General features: G+C 45.5%; 1 protein-coding gene across 3 annotated transcripts in view; it reads right to left on the bottom strand.

Moving 5' to 3' along the window:
- The window catches only part of COBL (cordon-bleu WH2 repeat protein), a 960,165-nt gene that overhangs the window by 16,832 nt on the left and 925,567 nt on the right, over positions 1-17,766 (bottom strand). For all 3 annotated transcript variants that reach the window (XM_078688123.1, XM_078688124.1, XM_078688125.1), the window contains 2 exons: positions 7,750-7,869; positions 3,001-3,237 (listed from right to left, as the gene is read on the bottom strand). In XM_078688123.1, coding sequence (XP_078544249.1) covers positions 3,001-3,237; positions 7,750-7,869 — 357 coding nt within the window. The remainder of the gene's footprint in view (positions 1-3,000; positions 3,238-7,749; positions 7,870-17,766) is intronic.

The raw sequence follows: 17,766 nt of genomic DNA on the forward strand, positions 1-17,766 counted from the left end.
AGCTAGCCTGGTTGATGAGGGGTGTTACCTTGAAACCAGTCCCAGGATGCTTGTTTCTGGTTTAGGAATGACCTGGCCTGCCAGTTCAGGATTCGACTGTTCCCATGAGGAACAGGGTCAAGATTAATTTGCATATGGCTGGGTCTAAACTGTAATGGTGTGGTATGTGACAAAAACTATGGATTTAACCCAGATCTGTGACTGGGGATGAATGTTTGATTAATTCAGTATTCCGTCCACCATCTGTTCTTTTTGTATTCCTGATCTGCAAGGCATCAACAGCTTCATTCAACCACTCTGCTGTGTGGGGAACCCGCCAGGTGGTGTGTCACCAAGAAATTTCTTCTACCATCCAGTCATGTTCAGAGACAAATGCCTGCAGTCACAGGGTCCACGATCCCACTCCGCCTTTATTTCATGAAAAATAAATAAAAACAAAAAAAGAAAACTCCTCGTTCTTCATCACAGGCAAGCACCCAGGCTCCCAGACGCTCCCAGCCAATCACGAAGCTGCCTTACAGCAGCATTGTGATTGGTCTGAGCACCATTGTTTGGCACTCAGAGAGGGACTGTGACGCTCGGCATGTTCTCCACCCAGGCTGTGCAATGCAGCCTGGTGGCGAGCATGCAAAGTGTGCATGACTGTTTGGCCGGCCAAACCATCATGCACACTTTAGAATGTGCCACCCCTCCTTTCCCTGGCCAGGCCAGGCCAGCCATTCCCCTCCCTGCACCTAAGCAGGAACAGAAAAATAAAAATAAAATCACAATCACGCTCCACAGACAAGGGAAACGGGGGGCAGAAAACAAGCAGAAAAGGCAAAACGGAGGGCAGAAAAAGAGCAGGAGTAAAATAGAGGGCAGAAAAAAACTAGCATGAAAGGCAAAACAGAGGACAGAAAACGATCAGAAAAATGCCAGACAAAGAGGAGAAAAACGAGCAGTAAAGGCAATACAAAGGGTAGTAAAAAGAGCATAAAAAGGCAAAATAGAGGGCAGAGAAATGAGGAGAAAAGGCAAAACAGAGCAAGAAACGAGCAGAGGAGGCACAACCAGGGCAGCTGGTAGACAGGCAGCAGAGGGTGGCGGACGGTGGCCAAGTTGGACATAGAACTGTCGCAGGGGGAGATGGCACGAGGATCAGAGTTCAAACTGATTGTTCCCCCTCATTTCAAGTAGGATAAAATTGTTAGTTGCCCTAGCGGTTTCTATATTGCCTCCGTGCTCAGGTGTTTGGTATCTTCCAGTTATTTTGTGTGTCAATGTGTATGGTGATGAGTATTGTAATGGACAGTGCGCTACAGAGGCCACTTTACTCTTTTTGCAAACACAAACTTCCCCAGGCACAGGCATCAAGCATTTGGGAAAGAGGCATTTGCACAAGAAAGCAGCCCTCTACTTTTTGCCTACAGATGCACGTGGGCGCAGGGATACCACTGTGTTACCCATGTTGGTCAATCATGTGGCATGATGATGTCAGTGCTGTTTCTACTCTCTACAAAGGGGCCCAAACTGGAAAACCAAGGTCTCTTCTGACCTGGAGGTTTTGAGTACTGGGACTCTGCAAGTCACCCGGAGTGGAGGAGTGTGGCTCAATGGTTAGAGCGGCAGACCCTGATGCAGAGTTCTGGCCAGGGACCAGGGTTCAATTCCCCGCCTCGGCGGGGGCTCGGGCTTAATTTCCTCAGACCTGTTAATTCTCGCCTCGGTGCCTATTCTAATCACAGGCCCCACGCTGCAACTCTGGGCAAAAGCTTGCTTAGCCTCCACACCGGCCCCAACAGCGCTAAGGATGCCTGGCTTCACCCTGGGGGTGCCCAGGAGTTGGCACTTCACAGGGAAAGCCAGAAGGGGTTCCACAGCGGTATGAGTATCAGTGCCAGGAAGCCGAATAGGCGACACCGCAAGGTGACCGTCTGGTGACAGTGAGCTCTATAAGTACCATGACATTTACATTTACATCTACATTTACATTTTCCCGCCAACCAGCCTCTGACTGCGCTTTTTCTCCAGGGAAAGAGGTGGGAGCTGCCTCGTTACACCAACTTATCTGGATTGCTGGGTTATCCAAGGAGGACAGCACAAGTGTAGAGATCCGGAGGTATAAGATGATGGTTGCACAGGCCCAAAGTTATAAGATGATGGGTGCACATAGGTAGCCACCATATGCCAGCAGAGATGTGTAAGTTAAGGTACCAGTATTTCGTAATCAAAGTATTGCCGGGCAGAAATATTGTGTGCAAAATTAACATTTATGAAAAACCGCTCCATTGGAATAAACAAAATGGGATGATATTTTTGTAAACAATATTTCGGACACAGGGGCCGGCTCACAAAGAGCCTCCGAATTTGTGGCAGAGGCCACACACTTGTGGCGGGCCCTGTACTTAGGGCAGGACCTCCGCAATGAGTAATTGCAGTACAGAGGTCCCACCACTACTGCAGAGCCCCCGACATGACTGCGGGGCCTCCACCATGAGTGAGGAGGCCCTTTGTGAATTGGCCCCACGGTATTCATAATAGACAATAAGTTTGATTAAGATATTCTTGCATTCATACACGCACCCTGATTATGCCCCCGCATCCCCTGTTTGCCCCCAAAGTCTCAGCAGGAAACACAGAGGGGCTATAAGGGACAACACCTGTATGTGTGGTTACCAATCCTGGTGGTAGGAGTTATGAGGCACACTGTACACTGTAACAAGGGTCACCACACTCATATTATCCCTTTGTTTAACATATGGAGCACAGTGGTACCCTTTTTTTAAATTATCGCAAAACATCTGTGTCTTTTATGCAGTCAAAGGCGCTTCTGCTCTCAGTTTAGCATCACTGATTAGAAGGATTCTGGATCTGCATAATAATGTGTCCAATCTTCTAAGATGAAAGAAGGAACAGCAATAAATTGCTAGAGTAGGGTCCACCTGTAGAAAGCACCTTCACACTAACAAACATTGTTCTTTGTTTACTCATTTTTAAAAACACAAAATACAAAAGTACCTTCTTCAGTCTTGCTGCGCTGCTGCCAGATCGAATAGCTTCCATTAACTCTTCTCTTGCATTTACAGATGTATCTTTGTAAGACACAGAATATTTGGGTTTGTGGGCTGGCACACTAGGAGGCGGAGGAGGTGGTGGCATAATTGGCGGTGGTGGAATGTCTCTGTTTTCCTTGCCTTGCATTTGCAGTTCCTGGTTTCTAATGTTCTGTAGCTCTTCCGAAGCTGAGGATGATATCTACCAAGGACACACAGAAAGAGGTCATTAATATCACCTTCTGAAACAGAATGTACTCAATTTCACATTTGCATCATACAGCAGGTGACTTCTGTACCTGAGAATGAGTTGCAGACTTGTTGATTCAGTGCTTGCAAGTGCAACATCTGTCACTGCTCTCTCAAATCACTCACCAGAGCTGATTACCTGTTTGAGCCCTGTGCGGCTGTCCTTATAGAGTTTGCATCTACAAGGGAAATTAAGGCTCAACACACGTATTTGTGACTTCTATCACCCAATACTTATCTCACATGACGTCAGAAGCAGCAGTACAAACGTGTTCACTTACATAAGTGAAGTTGTGTTCCTAACTTTTGATAATAAATGGAGTTTTAAAGGTTTAAAAAGTTTGTAACAATGCATTTTAGCTAAGGGCACTCCATTTATTTATTTGATCTTTTGGATGCTTATCGCCAGGTTTTGGTGGTCAAATGAAAGGATAAGCTTCCTTTCATAAGCTATTTTGTTGTTAGGTCGCTATGAAAATGATTTAATTGTTCATATTTATTTTTCTCTTAGAATTAGGACTTTCAACAGTGGTGCAGTGGAGCAATTTAGGAATTATACTTTCGAGTGGGGAATAGTCCTGATGATGCATTATGATTTCATAAACTAGTAAAAGGGTTTCCTCTGGATACGATCAAATAAGGACTGTATCAATTATTCTTGTACAAGTTGAGTAGGATGGGATGAGAGTAAAGTAAATCACAGAGATTAGTGGAATGCTGTAGTAATTCACCTGGAGGGTTGCAAGAGGACACAATAGTTGACCGAATCCTCCATTCCTGATGGAATTAGAGTTAGTGAGCTTCTACTGCATACAGTCTACACAGTTGGCCAAGTGAAGACAGTGGGAATAAAAGGTGACCCATCAGGCACAATATATTCTTCTAGAACAAACATTATTTGTCCCACAATGCAAGTCCTATTGATCATGGTTTCCAAGAGGATCCTTCCAGACATTCAACAGCAGACAACCAGAGACCTCTGGTATCTGAAAGGGCAAGACCTTAATAGAAATGTATTATCTCACCTATGGGAGAACTTTTAAACATAATAGCAAGTATGACAATCAGTGTCTGTGATGCAGACAGTTACAAAAGGGGAATAAATCAGACAACTTTGCAACACAAATTATTACCAGGAACTCAAGCGTTGATACCACCAACAAATGCATATTAACTCTCAAATATACCCAGGGCAAGCACTACTTGTGAATACTTATGATATTTAATACTGAACAGCTAATCACACAGGGCATCTTTAGCCTCCCAAAGATGGCGAGTCCTGGATAACAGTGCAACTTGATCATCTGCGGAATCAATATAATGATTAAAGTTACAGCTAGGAAAAATAAATCTATCTAAATGCCTTTAACTTTGAAAACCAAACTGCTTTCTGCAAGACATAGCACACTTCCCTGCAAAGATATGAGAGACAGGGAAGATACCAACCAAAACCCTCCCCGTCACTCTGAATGTCACCTTCCTTCACAATATTTCTAACTTTTGCATGGTTTCTTGCCAGAGGTTTCTGCAAAAATAAACCAAGATTATGTACATCTTGTTTCAGTAGTAACAAAACCTCATGAGATTGAGTATCAAAGGCAATAATGTATGCTTCATCATAAGACATGTCTTACAAAAAACAGGAACAGCCATGGGCACTAGAATGGCCCCTAAATACAATAGGCTTTTTATATTGGACATGAGCATGGCTTCTTACAACAACAAACTCTACAACTAGTAACCAACCTTTGGTACAATGAGGAGATTCCATCAAATGCAACATGAATTACTCCTGGCCAAAAACATGTTTACGATCATAACTATAGGGAAATAAATCATTTCGAAAAGTTTGCACACCTAGAACCAGAGATTCTAAGATATCTACACAGAACAACTTCTATTTGACCTTTAAAAAACAACCTAAGGTATTTAGTCACGAAATCTGGGAACACTGCATATATTCTAAAATGAGGACAAAAGACCAGCAACTTACTGGACTCCATTCATCCGTTTTGCACAATGGACAATATGCAAAATTAATTTACAAATATGTCACCATTCATTGTGCAGCCTGCTCGGACAGAGATGACATCCAAATAATTAGTGTCCTGTGTGGTTAATCCCTTCGACGCTCATGACGAGCTCAGCTCATCATGAGGTACACCTCTCGTACGCTCATGACGAGCTGAGCTCGTCATGAACCGCGGGTTTTTCAAATCATCAGCGCACCGCGGAAATCTGCACCGCGTTAATGCGGTTAATATCAACCAGCACTGTCTAAATGTCAAAGGTTATTGAAGATTTACAACTAATTTTTATCAACTATAAAACTCAGAAATTCCACTAAGGGCTCATTAGGATGGCGGACGGACTTGCGTCCGTCCGCCACCCTAGAGTAGGAGGGACCATCCGCATGGGCTGCGGCGGTCCCTCCGTGCAAATTAGGATGTGACCGCCACCCTGGCGGTCACATCCTGGATATTTAACATTGCGGCGGGTGCAGCTTCAAGCTGCACCCGCCGCAATGTTAAAAAAGCATACATTGCATATGTATGCAGCAAGCGGCAGGCACCGCGCGGTGCCTGCCGCTTGCTGCATACATATGCAGGGGGGTACCATAGGTACCCCCCATGTGCACCCCCCTCCCCCCCTTCACCCAGGGGGCCTGCAACGGGCCCTCGCAGTGAAGCACCGTATGCTTTTACACGGCGGAATATCCGCCGTGTAAAAGCATTTCTTTCTGTGCATCCTAATATGGGGGACGGTGTCTGAGAGACACCGTCACCATATTACAGCTTTTCCGCCGCGGTTGTAAGCCAACCGCGGCGGAAAAGCTGCGGACGGAAACCAGGACCCACCAGCCATCCTAATGTGGCGGTGGGTCTTTGGTCGGTCCGCTGCGGTTTTTCCGAATCCTCCGGGCCGGCGGTGGATTCCGCCGGCCCAGAGGATGCGGAAAAACCGCAATCCTAATGAGCCCCTTAGTGTATGCAACCTACAAATCTGATATAGGCTCTCAGTAGGAGCAAATTCCCATATTCACAGAAAAATCAAACATCCTAGTATTACCTATGCAATGGATATATATAGCTCCAAATCAATTTACTCTATGCAACCTAGAAATCTGAAAAAGGCTCTCAGTAGGAGCAAATTCCCATATTCACAGAAAAATAACATATGCTAGTATTACCTATTCAATGGACATATATCTCCAAATCAAACATTTTATACTTCAATCACTGGACGGAGTGCACTCAAGTATGGTAAGCTACTGATATTTGCCAGAAAGTACATTAAGAAAATTTGTCATGACATGTTTACCTTCTCAAATACCAATGTAAAGGTACCATGGGGTCACCAGTTTATATAATACTGACTCACACCACAGGAATGTCAGGCATGGTAATGAAGTCAGCCTAGTAGACAACACTGAAGAAGCTGAGAGCTTGAGTACATGAAGATAATGGACAAATTTAATGGGGATTTGGGAGGAGTGGCTTCCCTATATAAAAAATGTGTTCTACGAGAGAAAAACGAAACATTCTAAATATGCATACGTGCCTGATTTCTGTATTCAGGAATTTCTACCTTGTGAAAATGTTCATGAATATATGCAACACATATGAGTACTCATGGAAATCTACGACTGGCACATATTTCCAGTTTTACCACTCAGATTGCTTTAGAATCCCATAAAAGTAAAAAATGTGTTCCAAAAAATGGAATAATCAAATTGATGCAAATTGTGACTTTTCTCCTGGCCCTTTGCTTTGGGCTCACAGCATTTAATGTGCAAACATACATGGTTCTTGCAGCTTTAAATATTAAAGATTATTGCATATATGGCTTTAGATGTGGGACTTCGAAAGCATATGCACTAATTCAATCATCACACATAGATAACTGATGCAAAAATGTGCGTTAATACAATTATTGCATATTTTTCTTTACTGCATATTTAATGGTAAAGTGCAATAATTCTGTTTATCATTATTGTCAGCAAAGACTGATGGGAGAGAACCACAGTAATAAGCGATATTAGCCATGTTTACTGGTTGGAAGCTAAATAAAGCGCTAATACCCCTTGCTAACATCACTACTATGGTAGGTTATTAGCACTGTATTTAGCATCATGAAGACTTTTGCGTATGGCTTTCAGTTAGTGTAATGAAATATATCAAAACTACTACAGGTTTAGATTTGTTATAAAAGTGGAAATACCTTTAATTGTATTGTTTATATTCATTACGGCTCAGTTGTGTGATTGGGATGACACATGAAAAGTAACAGTAAAGTTCTTGCTAGAAAAAGACATTGGAAGTTTATTGACACACTGGACCCTGGCAAAGACAAGTGAAATCAAAAAGTAGATAAAAAACTCCCTGTGGACACGTGAACAGTACACAGCCAATAGGAAGCAGCTTTATAAAAACACAAACAACAGCTCTTTCTCTCCTCGCCTTACCTTTCTCAGTCTTGTGTTGCCACTGCAAGATCTGATTGCTGACAGCAGTGCTGATCGCTCATTTTCTGTCTCATTAAATGAAGATTTCTGAAAACTTCCATCTGACCCACTTCCCGAGTCCTTTAAGAAGAATATTTTTACAGTAATTTTAGAGCATGTCTCCAAAGATTTCCGGAAATATGCAGGCAAGTAGACGTTCAATTCCATCAAATGAAAGTTCATGGGTCATGGTATGTAAACAGAATTATGTCAGAAATATTTGAATCTGCTCCCATTAACAGCAATCAACGATATTAAAGGTTGCTGTGCAAAACTGCATTTTTTAAATACTATAGACAACAATTAAAAAAACATCATCTGGTACAAAAAGGTTGCTACACTAATCTTGAGCGAATTTACTGCTGAAAAATTAAAATATCGCTGCAGTTTTTTAAAACTGAAGCATTCAGATATTACTCACACCCCCCGCCCCACAAAAGAAATATGGCAATGACAGACAAAAAACTCAATACCTTGATACAAATGTGTTTAGATGACCCACCTCCAAATATTTGAAGGTTTAGAATCACAGTGCAATTGAATTTAAAATTCATCCTGTACAACCTCTGTGTTACGGTGCCTACTAAAATACTCTTTTTACCAGATGGACATATGTTTCAAGAGTTTATAACTAACCCTGGTCGTAGTTTGCGTAGTAGCGCTATGCGAACAGCGTAGTGCACTGTGCAAAATGCTGTTCGCACTGATTGCACAGTGCCGGATGCTTGTCCGCACTGTGCAATCATTGCAAACCGCATCTTGCACAGTGCAAGCGGTCATTTTCTGCCGCTCGAGTAGATTTCTACTTGAGCGGCAGCTTTCTCACCGCGGACTGGTAGTTTCTCATCGCAAGCGTTCGCGAGCATACCCGACCACTCGCAATGAGAAACCTGACCTCCCAGCGTTTAGAATCTCGCCGGGAGGTTTATTTTCCTCGCTCGCGGTCGCCAACTTGACGTTGAGGGCCGTGAGCAAGCAAAAAATGCCCGCTATGTGTTTTTGCACTGTGGTACGTGCAATTTGCGTAGCGCGTAGTTGCGCTAACTACGCAAACTACTCTAGCGTAGCGTAGTCCTACACCCTGGGTTATTTATAACACTAAAGGCTTGTGCTCTAGGTCACTGAAACAACTTTATAGACCTAAGAGACAAAAACATTACTTTATCTGTTTAAAAGCAGTGGTTAAAGTCAACTTCCTTGAAAGGGAAAATCTTATAATACAGGACCGATTTGTCAATAAATAGCCCGTAGAGGACAATGCGGGGCTGGACCACCTGACTCCTGAAGAAGAGGTGCTGAAAGCAGTTCAGGATGTAAGCGGAGAAGGTACAGGCTCTAAAGTGTTCTTGCTCAGATTTTCTTTTTTTAAATGCATTGACTAATCCGCAATACACTGGTTATGTTTGAAAAGCACTACATGCGGATAAGTTACTTTTGTGGGACCATAATAGCAGTAATTCGTAAACCCAGCAAGCCAGTCGTGGAGTGTGCCTCATGTAGGCCAATATCACTAAATAGTATTGTGATCCAGCTGGTAGCCAAATGCTGGCGAACAGGTTAGGGTAGTCAACCCCTTCATTAACCGAGATCAAAACATCTTTATGCTAAAGAGATAAACAAGGGCCTGTCTCCGTGGCCTTTTCAGATCTACATCAAATCAATGAACCAATAGCATTGATCTTGATGGATTTTGAGAAGGCTTTCTACTCTATGAAGTGGCCTTTTGTCCACCAAGTGCTAGAGAAAATGAATTTCGGCCTTTACTATTGCGCATGTGTTGTATTGTTTCCCGTGGGCCTGAGTCCGGGCAACTGTATAATCTCCTGGCCCTTCCCTGTAGCACGTGGCCTCTGACAGGGCTGCGCCCTGCTGGCCTTCCTTTTTGCCCTTGTTTTGGAACCACTGGCAGAATGGATAAGATGGGTCACACGAATGTCGGTATTAAGTGGGAGGCAGCGGCCACTGCACGTAAGAGCGGTGGGACCAGGTGAGGGGGGATTTCGAGAGATGACCACGAGGTAAAATCAATTCTTTATTTAATTTCCCCTCTTGGTCGTCTCTCGAAATCCCTCCTCACCCGGCCCCACCGCATCACCATTCTTACCTGCAGCGGCCACGGCTGGGAGACAGGACGGGCTGGGAGCACCTCTGTTTAAGCACTACTACCTGGCAGCACAGCTCCAGTGGCCAACGTGTTGGCTGGTTCAGCGCCATATGTCAGAGGTTTGCCGGGATTCAGAGTAGGGGCATTGAGGCTGGTATTGGGAGCTATTTCTGCTGGACTCAAAGCTGCCTGAGTCTTTGAACGCTCTCCATCGAGTGGCGTATTCATGCCACTAGAGAGCGCTGAGGGTTGCACCCAGATTGCTGTTGTATGCTCCGGAGATCCCGCTAAGAGCCATTTGTTCATTCCAAGCAGATACCCATTGATTATTCTTCTGCAAGCCTGGGAGGGAAATGTAGAAAATGTGCTGACTGAAAATGAGTGGGACAGAGTTTTGATGTACTCCAGCAGTGTCTTGTGCAATGCCCATTTCAACACATACAGTTTAACATATTACACAGGGCCTACTTAACCCCGGCTAGGATATACCCAGGGCCAATTACGCGACAGAGGAGGGCCAAATTATGTGGAATGGTTGAGTAAATTATGCGGCAAAAAAAAAAGCTACATCGGGGGGGACGGGTGGGGTGGGTGGAGGCATACGCGCGCTGTATAGGGCTGTCAGGTTCCCGTACATCAGAGAGGCACGAAAAACTTGAAATGCATTGATTCATGTCAGACCACACTGTCATTCCTAACTGTTATTGCTACGAGTTTGTTATTTTTCACAAAAAGGAACAAAAGAAAAAAAAACTCCATCAAAACCTCAATTCCTGCATTGAATAATTGCTTAAATGGCACTTTTATTGTTTCAGTACGCTCCGTCACAAATTCCTTGTCACTGTGGTATTGCTATCCTTTTTGCTGAAAGTCTGTGTATGCAACGATCCTCGGATAGCGGCCGGCCCTCAGGGTTGTAGGCATTCCGCTGTGTACTATGCAAAGTGCAATAAAGGTTTTGGAAAAAAGGAAAAAAAAAAAAAAAAAAAAAGCTACATCTGCAGCATAATGTAGCACATTTTATGGTAGCATCACTGTCATTAGTTTGTCATTTGTAAGCATAGTAACACAGTTTGGGCATTGGTTTAACAGTATTAATATCAGTTTATCACCTAAATATAGCAATAAGCAACAGAAAAGTGACAGGTCAACCTTTGTAAAGGGGCTTTCACTGTGCTGAAGTACGTGTCACTGCAGTTTTAGTTACTTTTGATCCCTTTGAGCTAGAAACTATTTTTGGATGAAATCCGCAGATTATGCAGCAGATGATGGATTATGTGGCAAATGCAGCAAATCTATCATTTTACGGAAAACGCCACAACCGCACAATCACATAATTCGAGTGGCCCTGGATACATCCCACTGCGTCACTGGAAGGCTCTTGGTGTGGGACTCTGGTGGCGGATATAGCACATATGTATTTGAGTTGCCCAACGGTTATGGCGCTGTGAGCGGAGGTTTGCAATTTACTTGCATATATTACAGGCCGGGGAGCTTTGGAGTTCATGACAAGTTGCTGCAATTTATAAGGCTATAATTTGAACATTGGTACGTAATAGGTAAATATGTCGATAATGCCTCAAATACTGATTGGTATGCAAATTATTAAAGCTCAATAAAGATGTTTTTTTTTTTTAAAGAAAAAAAAAAGTGGGAGCTAGGACCTTATGCAGATGATGTGCTTTTGTACTTAAAGAAGCCCAACATATCCACTCCACAATTGACACACAGGCTGGAAATGTACGCAGAGGGCTTGGGCCTCACGGTGGAGCAAGTCGACCATTGTCCAGATTTGAGGGGAACAGAAGCAGTGATCCTGGATATCCCCAGCATACTGCATGCCACAGATCACTCCAACTGTTTAGGTGTACAGATCTCCAGATATCAGCAGGTGTGATGGAACGTTAATGTAGACCCTGGTTTACAAAAGTCAGAGTGCTTATGGCAGCATGGCGTAAACTCCCGCTGAAGGTGATGGGCAGGGGGACATTGTTTAAGATGGTCACATAAACTCAACTGTTTTAGATACTACAAACTTACCCATAAAGCATTCCCCCCCCCAAATTTCTTGTCAACACTGCAATTCTCTCTGACAAGTTTTGTATGGGCAGGAGGACCTCCCAGTGTGACATATAGTAAATGAGTGAAATCACCATTTGACTTCAGACTGGGGATAGTAGACATAAGAATGTATAATTGGGCATCTCAGTTACTCTCTATCAATGAGTGGTTCTTCGCGGACAGGGAAGACCAGGCCACATGAATGGAAACGGTGACCCTTGATGCACACAGCTTACTGTTAAAACTATATGGGAGCAAGCCTCCACTGGAGATAGCACCAGTTACAGTTACACCTCGGGTGTGTTGGCCTGGGGCGCTGAAATGTATGGGCTGGAGCAATCGACTAACAAAGAAGACCCCTCTTTAGGAGAGAACTTGGCTCTGGAGTGACGGGGTGGGTTGGTGGGGGGATCTCCTGGTCAGAAAGATTCCACGCATGGGGTAGGATAGGAATTTCCAAGATTGCGGATGTGTGGGTGTCAAAACACATGTTCTTTGAGCAGTTGGCTTAAGAGTTTGAGGTCCGTGGGTCAAAAGTTCTTTCGCTTCCTGCAACGAAGACATGCATTAGAGGGATATAAATATAGGCAGCACCTCGATCCGTTGGATTGAAAACTCACAATAGACAAGTTAGAAACTTGGGTTCAGATTTACCAAGAGCTTGCATCGCTGTTCTGTCATACAAAGCGACACAAGCCTTTAAGACAGATTTACTGAGCCACGGATAGCCACTATGTGTGGCTCTGCATGGATTTGTATTTCTGGAGTAACAGAAGGCAGCACAAGGCACTGCCATGAGTAACTCTGCGTTAGGAAAGAGTTCCATGGTGTAGAGAGCCACTCGGGCTCTCTCATACAATGTATCCTTTCACGCACGCACGCACGCACAACCTCGGGGCGGGCTCACTCCGAGGTATAAATACACAGGCGGAAGACCGCTCGTGGTCTTTCCGGCTAACTGGTCACTTGAGTCTGTGTCATTTATTAATGTACGTGTGCCCACGTGGTAGGCCTTACCTTACCACTTTACATTGGCGACGAGGCCGGTGTAATTCCCCACGTGTGCCTGGTGCCCCGGGTTGCTCCGCCGCCTGCATCCTGCCGCGGTGCCTACCCGCTGTGGTGTGCTGGTTCCCCCTCCGCCCGAGACCCGCCCACGCGTCTCCCGTGAGGGAGCGCCTTCAGCCGGCGGGACTCGGGACTCGTGGGGTCGACGTGCTGCCTGGGAGATCCTGCGGGTGAGTGTTCGTCTGCCCCGCCTGCGCGGCCCCTGCCCTGCCGTCTCCCGCCAGCCAGCGCGGAGGAGGTGCGCCTGCCGGCCGCAGGCCCTCAGAAGAGGCCCGGAGAGCACCACGTGACGGCAGCCTGCCCTGGACCCGCCCTCCTTCCCGGAGAAGGCGCGCATGCAGCGCCCTTGCTGCGGCGCACGCTGAACACCGCGCCAGGCCCCTCCAGCGCAACACCCGCTCTCGCTGCACGCCGGACGCCTCCACAGCGGTGCAGGGCCCGCTGCCTGCCAGGTCACTTGCAGTGCAAAAAAAAAACAAAAAAAAAAAACATCGTATAGGAGGGTGAGGGTGAGCCACACGTCCACATCCAAACAAGCAGAGATACCTGCAAAGACCTTAACCTGGGGCAGCCAAACAAGCATTGGCAATTACAAGCGCTTTGTCCTGGAACCTGCCACCACTGAAGGTTCCTGGTGTCCTTACACTCATGTATTTATCTCCTGTTTATAAGAAGACTTCCACTCTGAAGTTCAATTCCAATGTTAGATGTTTAATTTCAATCATTCAATAGAATTCATTGGAATTGATCAAAGAATCCAATTAACATGGACCATGTCGGACACAACGGTGAATTTTTGGGATGTTAAAGTAACTATAACCACAGAGGGATTCGTGACCGACTTATATGTCAAACCAACAGATCGAAACAACATGTTGTTATATTCAAGTTTCCATCAACCCAATCTCATCAAAAACTTACCATTCTCACAGATGGCCAGAGTCAAAAGGATTACTTCAGACGAGAACACTCTGAACATCAGATTGAGTGAAATGACCAATAAATTCACATCTAGAGGTTATCCACAATCACTAGTAGATGACTCAAGAAAGAGGATTGAAAAAATTGAAAGAACACAGTTACTTACTACCAGAACCAAACCAGAGCAGACAAGAATTGTAGTAGTATCTAAATACTCCACCTCAAGCAACAAATACAGACAAGCGATAATGAAACACTGGTCAATCCTTAACATGGAGCCGGATTTTAAACAATCTTTCAGAGAACCTCCGATCTTTGCATTTACTAGATCAAAAAATTTGGGAGAAATTCTTCACCAGAAACCACAGGCTAACATTAAATTCACAGGAACTAAACCATGTCTTAATTGTGGTAACTGTAACAATGTGATCCGAGGCAATACAATCTGTCATCCCTCCAAAGGGTACCCAATTAAATTGAGAGTTAATGCCACCTGCGAATCGAGCAACTTGATATATGGTATCAGATGCCCATGTGGAAAAATGTATGTGAAAAACTGAAAGACGCATAAAAGTGCGGTTAACTGAACACAGATCAAACATCCGGCTAAAAAACACGAAATCTGCATTAGCATTGCACTTTACAGAAGAAAAGCATCATATATCTCAAATCAAATTCATAATTTTGGAAACTGTTCAAAAAATTGAAGGGAGAAATAATACAAACTTCCTACTGATGAGAGAGAACTATTGGATACAAAGATTGTCTACCCAGAAGCCAATGGGGCTCAATGAAAGAATAGAACTAGCATGTTACCTGTGAACCCTTGTAAATTGCTCTTGATGTTTTTGCCTGTGAATACTGAGTGTTGTTTCTGTATATGACATTTACACTCACACTTACTTTCTGCTACCTATCGGTTTCCGTTATGGCTACACACACTAATACACTTTGCAACCATTCTGAACCCTCAAGGTTCGAATCCTGATTACACCGTATTTTTTGATTATTTATTATTATTTTTTTCGCAACCAATACAATTTGTAACTGGATGCGTGTGAGGCATATATCACTACCACTTCTATTTTTCGTTCTGGCCAGAATACGATAATCGTGCACATTGTTATTGCACGCATGCATATACACGCGACATAGTCTGTCTTCCATCGTTGTTGTGTGGCTCCTGTCACGTGACCGGAACTCTTCCTTTAAATAAACACGGACATTTCTGAACTGTGTACCAGCTCGTACCGACGAGAGGATACACACCGAACCGGCATTTCGAAATACCAAGGTTAGTAGATGTGCTTACGAGCACACGCTAGCGGATGATTACTCCAGTGTAATTTGTCTAAATATGGAGGTTCTAAGACTTGCGCTTCTATTTATTCGTTTCAGATCGTACTCCCATCCGAGAAACTCCGGGCATGTGAGTCATTTTTTCACGTTTTTTTTCGCAATGCATGCATTTCACAATCACAAATTGCTTGCTGAGCACTCGTTACACAACACTCTTTTTCGTTCAAAAATTGCCTATTTTGTCACATTATTGTTGTCATTATTTAAGCATACAGTTGATCAGAACATTGATTATATGTTATTATCTTTGACAGTGTCATTTTCCCTGACGAAGGGCATTTTACTGCTTGCCCGAAATGCATTGGAGACATCATGATGACAATGTCTGAAACTCTATAAGTTGATAGCAATCATGAAATGTTGGAAATAATTGAAGAAAATGAATGAATTCTATTGAATGATTGAAATTAAACATCTAACATTGGAATTGAACTTCAGAGTGGAAGTCTTCTTATAAACAGGAGATAAATACATGAGTGCCCATGAAGGGATGGTTCTAGAGTATCTCTAGACCCACTTTTTTGAGTTATAGTGTTAACGTCGTTGGACCCTCGACGTTGCCTTCTGGTGCACCAACAAACTTAGTAAACAATCGAATAAACACACAATTTACAATAAGCAGTGCATTTATCCCTATAATCAGTCCTTACACTCATCACAGCCGCCTCCTTTTGCATCACGCCCCACGGCGCCTCGACACGTGGCGCGGCCTGCGCCTCAGCCCTACGCCACACGCCGCCACCACCCCGGAAAGCACCAGAACGGCCGGAGTGACGCCACACCATGAGCCAAAACGCGACAGGGGCGGCCCAAGACGGGGCTGGCCAGCCCCCCCAGCAGGCGATCCAGCCGCCACCAGTCATGCCCGCGGCCCAACCGCAGGTTCAAGCCCAAGCAGGAGCGTTGGCCCCGGTGAGACCCCCCACACCTGCGCCCCACGCGCAGCAGCACGCCGGCGCAGCGCCCACACCGCCGTTCAGCGAATCTGCGGACCCAGCGACGGCTGCTATCCGCTGGAAAGCATGGGTCGGACGCCTCAATCTATACTTCAAGGGCACAAGAGAAACGGATGGGACGGTGAAGAGGTCGCTCCTCATTCTATATGGGGGTCAAGAGATTTATGATCTGTTCGAGTCGCTCCCTAACACCGGGCCTGAGGATAACTATGATGCCGCTGTCGCGGCCCTCAACGCACATTTTGATCCTCAGCTTAACAATGACTTTGAAAAGTTCAAGTTCAAACGTGCCTGGCAGATGGACTCCGAGTCGGTCGACATGTATTACACTCGACTCCGACGGCTTGCAAGCACGTGTCCGTTCACCAATCCTCGTGACGAAATCAGGGATCAGATCATAGTTGGCTGCAAGTCAAAGTTACTGAGGAAGCTGATCCTCAGGCAACCAGGAATCACTCTCGACAAGATCCTCATCCTGGCTAGATCACATGAACTGTCCGATGCCCGTGCAGAGGAGATGGAAGTAGCGCTGCGTACCCCGGTGATCGCCCCGTCTGCGGTGAGGGCTCCGACCATCAAAGAAGAACGGGTGGATGCGATCCACAGACGATTCCCGCCCGCGAGGCCGCGAGGTGGCCCGCCAAGAGGCAGTCAGTGCGGGTATTGCGGTGAAGACCACCCTGTCACAGCCACGTGTGGCGCCAAAGGCAAGACGTGCCTCAAGTGCGGACGTCTCAATCATTTTGCCGCCGTCTGCCGGGGAGGGAAATTCCGATCAGCAGGCCCGCGCGCCAGGACGGTAACGCAGCGCGTCCGACAGCTGTCTCTCGACCAGGAGAGGCCCCCTCCCGACACAGAGGCACAAGACCGCCGGCCCAGGTACGAAGACGATGAAGACGACGAAGTGTATGTCATCTCCTATGTGAGCCGTGCATCCACGAAAAGATGACCGCCTCCCATGTGTTCCGTCTCAGTTGATGGGACGAGTGTCAACGCGCTGATCGATACAGGGGCGTCCGTGAATGTCATGGACTCGGACCAGTACGAGCGTATGTCCCCGAAACCGACATTGGCACCGTCCGCGGCACGAATCTACACCTATGGAGGGACGGAACCTATGCCTCTTCGTGGAGTGATCCAAACCACCGTAGTCAACGGAGAGTACTCCACAGTGACCAAGTTTCATATCACCGAGGACAAGAAGGGCACCCTCCTGAGCTGCCACACAGCAGAGGACCTGGGACTGGTATTCTTCGCCAACCAAGTACACCAGGCTCACGCAGACTTCATGCTAAAAGACTTCCCTGAACTGTTCAAGGGCCTCGGCAAGCTCAAGGGAAAGAAGTTTAAGCTGCACATCGACGCAACCGTAAAACCTGTTGCTCTCAGGCACCGGCGAGCGCCTTTCAACCTCAGGCCTCAAGTGGAGGAAGAGCTTCGCAAACTTGAAGAATTGGGGGTAATCGAGAAAGTGTCGGGCCCGACACCCTGGGTCTCACCACTGGTGGT

The sequence above is a fragment of the Lissotriton helveticus genome, chromosome 4_1 (genome assembly GCF_964261635.1).
Source record: "Lissotriton helveticus chromosome 4_1, aLisHel1.1, whole genome shotgun sequence".
In the NCBI taxonomy this organism is placed as follows: domain Eukaryota; kingdom Metazoa; phylum Chordata; class Amphibia; order Caudata; family Salamandridae; genus Lissotriton; species Lissotriton helveticus.